The sequence below is a fragment of the Zeus faber genome (assembly GCF_960531495.2).
Source record: "Zeus faber genome assembly, chromosome: 7".
NCBI classification, from domain to species: Eukaryota; Metazoa; Chordata; class Actinopteri; order Zeiformes; family Zeidae; genus Zeus; species Zeus faber.
The window spans coordinates 3,865,032-3,875,759 of NC_137203.1; the positions used below are offsets into that span (position 1 = coordinate 3,865,032).

Sequence of the window (10,728 nt, forward strand, 5' to 3'; positions counted from 1 at the left end):
GCGGTGCCGCAGCATGATGCATTACGGGACACGGTCCAGTTAACGGCTAATGCAGGAAATAAATTCAATTGAAAACAAGGACGCAATCGATGTATATTATCAGCCGAATTTCTGAAATTCAGCTGACTGAATTTGAATTTGAAATTGAATTTCTAAATCAATTTAAAAAATGAAATAACGATCTTTCGTTTGGAAGTTATGCCACCATTTTTCACCTTAAATAAATAGATCAGGTCCGGGGGGGAAGATGGCGGCAATTCTCATCGCGTGTGAAGTCGATACAACCATCGCGTCGTGAGCCGTCTCATCAGCATCAGACGGGAAGATTTCATCGGTACCCAACGGAACCGTGAGCCCCTGTATCCAGGACTATTTGTGGGTCCTTAAAATGACCCAACAATAGCCCCGTAGAGTTTGGGCTTATCGCAGGCGGCTCCAAACATGACATGCCAAGCTCGAGTAAAGCTCGGGCTTTAAAGACTCCGGGGCCGTTCGGTGCCGCCGGTCTGCTCCCGAACGCGGAGACAGAGCGAATATAGACGGCCGGCGAGGCGGGGGGGTGGGGTCAAAGGTCAGCCTTACTTGACCAGAGCCTCTGGGGCCGCAGGGATTTAGGAGCGGACGGCCCCCATCGCTACGGCAGCAGCTCCAAACACGCCACCCCTTGCCAGCCCGCCGGGGACCAACGCCGCGACAGAGACGCTTCATTAGCGGCCGCCTCCGCCCCGAGCACCTCGGGGGAAGGGTTTGACACGATTGACAACGGCCGCGCCCCATCGCCAGACCCCCCCCCCCCCCCACCCCCCCCACACGCGGCCCTCAACTTGTCGGGGGGCCACTGGGAGGAGCCGCACACCGTGGATGCCGAGGGAGGCGCTGGTTTCCCGCCCGGACACTCCCAGGCAGCACACACACCCTCATGGGCTACCTCCACATGCGCAGCCAGGGCAGGAACTGACCTCACTGCCATTTTTGTGAGTGTTGTCATGTTTGTATTTTTTATATTTGCACTTTTTTTTATGAGCATTTCCTTTTCGCTAGCGAGTCAAATTTGAATTTCATGCAAAAGTGGAATCTGCCTCCTTTTTTGTCTTCACTGCAACTTTTTGTCAAACACTTCAACCAATGCTGCCCGATCTGCTCTGCTCATCCATGAAAACAACTTCCCACAGTCGACAAGAAAATAATAGAAATAGAAATTGAGGAGTCGTCTTTGTGAAGAATACTTCCTACTTTTAAGGTTTTTTTTGTTTTTTGTTTTTTACACCAGTAGTTTTACTTGGAGTTGAGCTCAAGTTCACTCATGTAACAGCACTTGGACTTGATGCCTTTGCCTTTGTTTTTGTTGTAACTTGATGTTACACGTTTACTCCTCTGAGTGCGCGCGTACACACACACACGCACACACACACGCACACACACACACACACACACACACACACACACACACACACACACACACACACGTCGGACGCGTCAGTGACACCCCACAGCTGTGCCTGGAAGGTCCTCGCTGCCCCGAGCGGTGGTGGAATCGATCCATCCATTGTCACGGCTCAACCCGCTCCAGAGGAGCAGAAGTGTTGTCACTGAAGGCGAAGTGGAGACATTACGCACGTCCTCAGACGACAGAAACAAACGTTAATGACCCTCCAAGCACCTGGCTGGATAACGCCGGGGGCCTTGAAGCAGGCCTTCGACGCCGGCATCCGCCTCCTCATCTGCATAAACATAACCGACCATCTTCAACCACTTCCACCGTCAAGTGGTTTTATTATTATTGCTGTAGAAAACTTACAGTGAAGGCGATTTCATTTGAAACAGCATATTTCATACATATGCTGTTCCACAGCCACCACGGCGGAATAGGAAGCACATGGAGGCGGGGCGGTGGGAGTGGAGGCAGCGGAAAAGCATTTGTGGGGATTGGACGGGAAGACTTAGGTTTCTATAGAATTGCTGATATGACGTTATCAGCTCACAGCACAAGGTGTCTGCCATGTTCAGCAGGAGGAAGCCTTCGTTACTGTGGGTAACTCTAAAAGCCAGAAAGCATCCTAGAAAACACTCAGGGACAAGTATATTCTGTCTATATACGTATATATATATATATATATATATATATAGTGTAAGTATATATATTTCACAAAGTGGAGAGGGACGTTGGCGTTATCTGTCTGGCTGCAGATTCCTTTTGGCGTTTCTTTGGGACGCCTCTCGTTTGGCACTCAGTGAAAATTATGAAAAAATAAAAAATAAACGACTTTGTTTCCAATTTGACTGAAATATATATTTTATTACAAAAAAGTGGGATCCAAATGTGAAAGAAAAAATAAATAAATAATGCCGAGTAAATTAGATTTTTTTTAAATTGAAACTTAGTTTTATCAGGGCTGGACCCGACTCAGAATTTTGTCAGTGGAATCCCCGATCGGCCCCCTCTCCATACGCCATGCGCAGAAAATAATCTTAACGAGTCCACAAGTCGTGCCCGCGGAGATCCGTGCCTGCGTCCTGACGATTCACAAATATAAAAATATGTTTATGATTCCCCTTATTTATAATTCCCCACTAAATGTTATCTCTGTGTGTTTATAAGCTTCTATATGTTCTATCCTGTTATCGTAATGCACACCGACTGACAAAAAAAAAACAAAAAAACAAACAAAAAAAAAAACGACCGCTCGACTTGCAGTCTCAGCCGACTGACGACTTTCCCACCGATGCCTGGACTCGTGGACCTTCGGGGCGCGGCTCTAGATTTTAATTTCTTTACTCTGTGTTGACGCTGTAATATCGAACGTTCCTGACGAGGCTTCACCTGAAAATGAGCCAAAATCAAAAGGGCACAAAAGAGGATCCGAGAGAGAAATTGTCTCGTTGGGATGCTATATTTGAGACGCCAGCTGGGCAGAAACACTCCAGCGGGTGTCTATATTTTACTATATCAGCATTTGCATTTCATATTTACACCGTACCGTACAAACAAGGAGTGTTAAAATTGTTACAAAGAATGCAGCTGGGACAGAAAAAATGATGCTTTTTCCGCCGGCTGATGCATGAGCTTGTAGAATTAGTAGATGTTACGACCAGTCCGATTGGTGGATTCCCTCCTATGCAGTGATATGCACATACTGTAGGTGGTTGTTATGAACACAAAGTGTGACCTGATTAGGCAATTTTGTTGACACCCTGTTGCCATGGCGCCGTTGGTGCGTCATCTGCAGCCTAATAGCTTTTCTCCATTACAGTCGTGTCCTTAATAATATAATGTCTCGTAGCAAAATGTTTTTAGCTTGTTTGCTGTTTGGAATGAAAACGAAAATGGGATTTAAGGGCACCGCAAACTTCCGCGATACGACGGCTGCGATTTGACTTGAATTTCTTTTGAGATAGACTTTATTTTTTTATTTTTTTCTTGGTCTCCTCTTTGCATGTTTCTGAATTGCACCACGGTTGATTGGAAAACGTTGCTGTTGCACGCCCACGTGTGCACAAGTCGTTTGGAGAAATAAATTGCCGTTTTTGGTCAGGAAGGGGAAATAAAATGATTTCAAACACAAAGATTATCACAAAATTCTATTCTTTGAGGAATTCACAGAAGACGGTGTTGGATTGATGTAAATTGTAGAGAGAGAGAGAGAGAGAGAGAGAGAGAGAGAGAGAGAGAAGGAGAGCGACAGACAGATTGAGGGAGAAAGAGAGAGAGAGGGGGGGGGGGAGAGGGAGGGAGATTGTGTCACAATTGGGCCACTTCCCTCAGATGCAGGATTAGCATTACATTTTCAGGAGGGGTGTTGTTGTCATGCCGATGCTAAAGTGTCCGCACCTGTGCACGATCCGCGCAGATGAATTAGTGTGAATAATTAGATCCGTCCGTGAGTGACTTTGGACGGCGCAGCGCGTGGAGATTAGTCTCTCATCCGGTGCTTCAAAGCCGTTTCACTGAGGGGCCGCTGAGCCCAAAAAGCTTAAAAAATGAGCGGCCGCACTCACATTCACCATAGTGCCTCTTTAACTTCTCACCAGGGCGATAAAAAAAAAACGTGTTTTTTTTCCTGCGCTGAGGATAAATGTAACGTATGAAGATGTTTAAATATATTTAGTGGTATCGCCGCCACAGAGCGATGCTGCGTTCATCTCATAGGGAAATCAGGCTCTGAATATTAATTATTGTCTGAATGACTCGCTTGCTCGTGGCGACGGCTTTTGTTGTTGTTATTGTTATGAACTAATATATAGTAGAATTATATTATTAACTATCGCCAAACTTCTCTCTCTTAGAAGCCTCACACGCTACTAAAACACATGGAGGAGCACCACACGTGACCAAGATAAATAATAAGTCATATCAACTATTATTACATATTAAGGTATGTGTGTATATATCTTTATATATAAATATATATGCTGTATATAGCCACCATCCCCCCCAGTAGAAGTATAATGCAAAACCTGCTATTCACCCACGGTTTTTGCAAATTTAGTGCTCTGCGAGCCGTAAAGTGGGAATCCCCACTTTTTCCAGGTTTCCATAGCAACCCACAAGACGTGAACACAAGATTTCTTAAATTGTCAAAATGTAATAAAAATTCCCCCCTGCAGCCCCTGCAAAATGTTCCAGGTGTCAAGTCAAACTCATGGCAACGTCAGCGCTGAGCAAAGCGCTCGACAGCAGTGGTTCTCAACATGGGTTCGGGGACCCCCCCAGGGGTCTTCAAGAGGTTCCAGAAGGTCCCCAGCATAATTATTAATAATTCAACTTGAAATAATGGAATTAAATAACTCCCCTGTTAATGAATTAACAAGGTGTCGCCACCAACAGAGGAAGTCCAATAATGACCGTGTTGATCCCAGTTTCACCGTTATCTCCCTGACCACCATTGTCCTTCAAGGGGAAATGTAGTTTACAGCAAAGAACCAAAATGATGGAAGTCACCAAGACGGTAACAGCTACGGCCTGATGTGCATCAAACTCAGGTTCCTTGATGAGAATCACTGCTCTACAGCCCCGTTGTGAATAAAACATGGTGGAACATCAGCCGTGGCTCAGACGTTGGGTCCTGTTCACCGTGGTGCAGGAGGGCGGAGCCACGGCGCGCGACAGCGCTTATCTGACGCCACGTTGGAGGAACCAGGGGCCAACGTCTTGTGTGTGTGTGTGTTCGTGTGTGTGTGTGTGTGTGTGTGTGTGTGTGTGTGTGTGTGTGCTTCCTCTGACAAGCAACCATTTCTGCCTCTCTCTGTCATTTTCTCTTTCTGTTTCTGTATCTCCTACACACACACACGCACACACACCCACGCACACACACACACACACACACACACACACACACACACACACACACACACGCACACGCACACGCACACACACACACACACACACACACGCACACACACACACACACCGTGTTAGATGGAAAGTGTGTGTGTGTGTGACAGCGAGAGGGAGAGGGAGAGAGAGAGTGTGTGTGTGTGTGTATGTGTGTGTGTGTGTGTGTGTGTGTGTGTGTGTGTGTGTGTGTGTGTAAGAGATACAGAAACAGAACGAGAGAAAGACAGAGGCAGAAATGGAGATGCAGAAAGAGAGAGAAAGAGAGACAGGAACAGACAGAGAGAAAGAGAGACAGGGACAGAGTGATCGAGACAGAAACAGAGAGAAAGACAGACAGACAAAGTGAGAGACCAGAGTGTGTGTGTGTGTGTGTGTGTGTGTGTGTGTGAGAGAGAGAGAGAGAGAGAGAGAGAGAGAGAGAGAGAGAGAGAGAGAGAGAGAGAGAGAGAGAGAGAGAGAGAGAGAGAGAGAGAGAGAGAAAGCGCGATACAGACAGACAGAACCAGAGTGTGTGTGTGTGTGTGTGTGTGTGTGTGTGTGCACGCGTACATGCATGAGTGTGAGAGCGAGAGAGAGAGACAGAGTGAGAGAGGGGGTAGAGAGAGAAAGAGAGAAAGAGAAAGAGAGAGAGAGAGGGAGAGAGAGAGAGAGAGAGAGAGAGAGAGACAGAGAGAGAGAGACAGACAAACAGACAAACAGGACCAAATAGAGAGACAGACAGGCAGGACCAGAGGGGGGTGTATTTTCAGACCCTGTCTCCCAGTAACAGCTCACCCTGACACGGGCTCAGAAATGGTTGACTCCTCCAGCCCTCACAACACAGTACAACAGCACCGACCGGCAGGATATAATAATAATAATAATAATAATAATAATAATAATCATCATCATCATAATAATAATCATAATAATCATAATTATTATGATTATTATTAAGATAATTATAATAAAATAATAATCATAAGAAGAATTCTAACAATAATAATAGCAATAATAACAACAATAATAATAACAATAATGACGATAATAATAACAATTATTATAATAACAATTATAATCATATTAATAACAACAACAACAATAACAATACTAATAAAAATACACACACTAATACTAATACTAATACTACTACTACTACTACTACTAATAATAATAATAATAATAATAATATTGTAAATAATAGTAGTAATAATAATAATAATAATAATAATAAAACAATAAATATGTATATACTCACTTCCCCAGCTCTTCATACAACTGGTATTCGTCTGTGAAGCGGGTGCAGGTCGTGGTGGCCATGGTTTGGTGTCTCCTCCGAAAATTATTCTAATATTTCTTTCTAAATTTGGGTCCGCGTGTCGGCGAGAGAGACGGCCTCGTGGAGCAGCAGTCAGCGCGGTTCTTTATTATTATTATAATTATAATTATTATTTATCATAAAAATAATAATAATTGTTATTATTATTATTGTTGTTGTTGTTGTTGTTGTTGTTGTTGTTACTGTGGAAGGAAGCCGCAGCGCTGCTCTGGTGCCTTTCCTCTTCCCCCGGACTGCCCGTGCCTGTGTCCCCGCTCAGACGCCGCTCCTCCTCGGTCAGCCTGCTGCTCGGACTGCGGCGCGGCGCCGGGAGGACCGGGGGGGGGGGGGCGGAGCTCCGCGCCGCCCTCTGCCGGACACGGAGGGGAACCGCACCCAACCCCGCGCACTTCCAAATAGGGGCAAATAGTGGAAGGCTGTTTGTGGTCCGTTCCGCCGGAAGTCGGCCCGCGGCGGTGTCACTGCTATTTGTTTCCCCCGCTGGGCGTTGGTTCCGGTTATATTCTGTTATATTCCTCAGACCCGCTACTGTCGTTACTGTACTTTAAGTCCGTTATGAAGTAATAATAATAATAATTATTATAATAATAATAATAATAATAATAATAATAATAATAATAATAATAATAGCTTTATTGATATTGCACCTTTGAAAACACAGTTTGCAAAGTGCTTTGACAGATGAAATAAAAGAGTGCCCAGATCAAGAAATTAAAGGTCAAAGGAACGTTAATAAAAAGGGGAATTAAACTCGTTTGTTAAATTGAAAAAGCGAACAGGAGACAATCAAAATAAATAATTACAATTTGATAATAAGAAATAGAGATGAAAAGGAAAGGTTCTTCTAATAAAAGTGTTGTGTTTGAAATGTGCTGCACGTATAAAATGTTATAATAATAATAATAATAATTATTATTATTATTATTATTATTATTATTATTATCAAGATTATTATTATGTCAAGTACATTTTCCAAGTATCCGTGCTTAAGTTTATTTCATTTTAAAGACTTTGGAATTGTACTCAACATTTAAACTAAAAAATATCTACACTTTTTACCCCAGTGTGTTTTATTTTTTTATTAGCAATTATATATATATATATATATATATATATATATATAATTATATATATAAAACAACAAAGGGCTGCTCAGTTGACAATACACATAGGATCCATTGTTCTTCCATACTTTTTTTTAGACGTAATTATTTTCCATGGGGAAGTTGTTCAATAAAATTGTAGCACCCGCAGAGCGATTGGTTCCATGACAAAATGAAACGGTATCACCCCATGGGTTGGTCCAGAGGTTTTCGTCAGCTTCATTAGAATGAGTCTCTTGTAGAAAACACAGTGTGGTTTCCTGCCTCTGCAGAAAATAAAAATTGCCGTTCATTTAGCGCCGCCCCTAAGGCCCCCTTGCATCAAGGGAAATGAAACAAAAATGTGATTTACCGGAGCACCTTAATGAACAACTTAAAAATAGTAAGCCGAGGTTTGTTTGCTGGAAAAAGGCCTGTTTTAGAACGTGAACACGAGGCAACGTCCCTTTGTAAGCGATCAACTGAAATGTCCTTCTTAGAAATAAAAATAAAAAAGTCCTGAGTACCTGGTCGTTAAAGCAACTTGAGTTATGAACTGAACAGGTATTTAGGGAACCCCAATTCTTTTTCCATGGAAGTAGCCAGCCTGCCCCCCCAAAATACACCCTGTGACCCGCTCCTCTGGCTTGCTCCACGACTTGGCCCGTCGGCTCACCACACAGGTGCCTCAGCAACAACTGCATGAGGCCATGGCGCTGCCGGCCTTCCTCCTTAAAAAAAATAAAAAATAAAATAAAAAAATGTCATATGTGGGTGAAACATTTTGGGGCTTGTCCGTCTGTAGTCAGCGATGGATTCCGGCTCTTTTTAGAGAGTCAGATCATTTGGTTCAGCTCAGAAATAAGAGCTCTTCCCCATCTCCATTCAGTAGCACTTCTGGCCTCAATACTTGAGCCAAATTGAGCAACGTTTTGACCTGTGATCGGTTTGTTTGCACATGTATCACTTCAATTATTCAATGTGATTACACCAAACCGTACGACTCCCAGGATGCCGTCACTGGACATTGTGTTTGCAACACATCTGGACGAGCCTGCGTGTTACTTTCTACTTTTGTGTTCCCAGGTCATTTTGCGCTCCCCCACAAAACGGGAGATGTTTGCTCCCTCGTGGGAAGCCTGAACGATGCTCCTTCACCTGCTGTGAAGCCGCTCAGGACGCACATTAGTGACGCGGCAAGTATTCGTATTCGCAAGTACAGTACAACACCAGACCGGGTGTTTGGTGTGGTCGCTTAAACAAATGATCGCGAGAACCACGACTGTGAAGAGCAACCAGCCACCATGCAGAACTGGCGTCAATGTTTACTTGCTGGAAATGCCGCGTCCGTCGCCTACGTCACCGCCTCAGAGGGCCCGTCCGATCGCGTGCGAGGTCCCTCGCGAGGCCGCGGCACGCCGCGTGAACACGAGGCCGTGGCGCCATCTTTAAAACCCGCCTCGGCCGCTCTGTGCCTGGACGGCGTCTCACCCCCAAAGCCGCCCGGAGACTTCTCCACCTGGACGCGGGCTGTACAGGCAAAATCCCCCTTTTCCACTTCTACAGTAACATGTTTGCCAAACACTATCTGAACAGCATGCACTCTAGGCAAGGACGCGTTATTCCCACAACAAGGAACACCTGCGACCCACTAGCAGAACACACCAAAACACATAGTCCAAGACAAGTCCTTACAAGGACTTCAAGGTCATCAACAGACGGGGCGGTGCATCACCCCACCCCAACTGTCTCACACATCTCACCACATAAATACACACGTACTTCCTGTATCCAGGAGGACGGGTGAGCTCCCGTACAGGCTGCGTCCTGCGATTCACTCTCTCCCTCTCTTTGCAAAGACTAACTCTGTTCCTCTGAAATAAATATACACGCAACAAAGAATTTGTTCACGATCCTTTATTACAGAAACTACCGCCGCGGGACGGGAACCCGCGGGACCCCCGTGAGCGGGCCGTCCCGCCCGGCAACTCGATTCGCTGCCAGAGTGAAAAAAGTTACGTTTGTTTTCACAGGCGGAGCTCGCCTCACTTCTTATCCGGTGGAAGCTCTCGCTGCAAGTCAGGATTTGCACGGTGTGGAGTATATGGTCATTCTGCGTGAGTAACTATGGCTGTTAATACCGACTGCGACGTGGCAATTTCATTGTTTTCCAGCTGCCTGTAAGACAGACCGAGGAAGTTCCAGTACAGCCAACCGGACCTTGCGGTTGGGGTGGCGGCCATGAAGACTTCAGGAAGCCAGGCGGAGTTGTCGGAGATTTCTCGCCGGGCGGTCGATGAGGTAAACCTGTTTCGCTGCAGGACACAAACCGAGAGTATTAAAGATATTTACTCTGCGGAATAAAGAGGAAGATGGAGATGCGCTTCGAAACAGTGACGCTGTCCATTCCGCCCTCGCTCCTGCTGAAGAGGGTTTTATACCGTGAGGGGTCGGGTGTCATTGGTTTGATGTCATTCCCAAGTCTACGCCCCCAAATCACGTATCACCTGCCGTCCCCCTCATGCAATGATTTAACAGTCAGACTCCGTCACAGATACAATCTCACTGCTCTACACAAACCACTATACTCAAGCCCCCTGGGGTTATCCTCATCTCCGCACAAGGTTGAGTAGAGAAGGAATGCGGCCTGGTCTTTACAGTACTGTACGACTTTATCTTCAAGGACAGAGTCTCTTCAACGTGAGCCCTGAGTGAGTTGTTAAAAATCCAAGACAATGGTTTTTTAAAAGCTACGTGAGATACAAAAACCGTCTCACACAAGACATATGAAGCATCATTCAAAGCATTACTCATCTGCATTTTCTCCCACGGAGTGTACTCGCAGTGGACAACGTGGGCCTCTGGAGGGGCATCTCCATTGATTTGGTGTCCGACGAGGAGGGCGGCAGCTTTTCCGGGTAGGTGGTGCGGCCTCCACCCTTTCACCTGCAGCCGCTCGCCGGCCTGTGTGCCACACTTCAGGCAAGACCGGA

General features: G+C 45.5%; 1 protein-coding gene across 3 annotated transcripts in view; it reads right to left on the minus strand.

Moving 5' to 3' along the window:
• LOC307232795 (calcium/calmodulin-dependent protein kinase type II subunit beta) overlaps window positions 1-6,922 on the minus strand; it is an 86,026-nt gene extending 79,104 nt beyond the window's left edge. For all 3 annotated transcript variants that reach the window (XM_080003960.1, XM_080003961.1, XM_080003959.1), the window contains exon 1: window positions 6,573-6,922. In XM_080003960.1, the coding sequence (XP_079860086.1) occupies window positions 6,573-6,634 (62 nt within the window). In that variant the 5' untranslated portion in view covers window positions 6,635-6,922. The remainder of the gene's footprint in view (window positions 1-6,572) is intronic.
• Window positions 6,923-10,728: the final 3,806 nt, after the last annotated feature.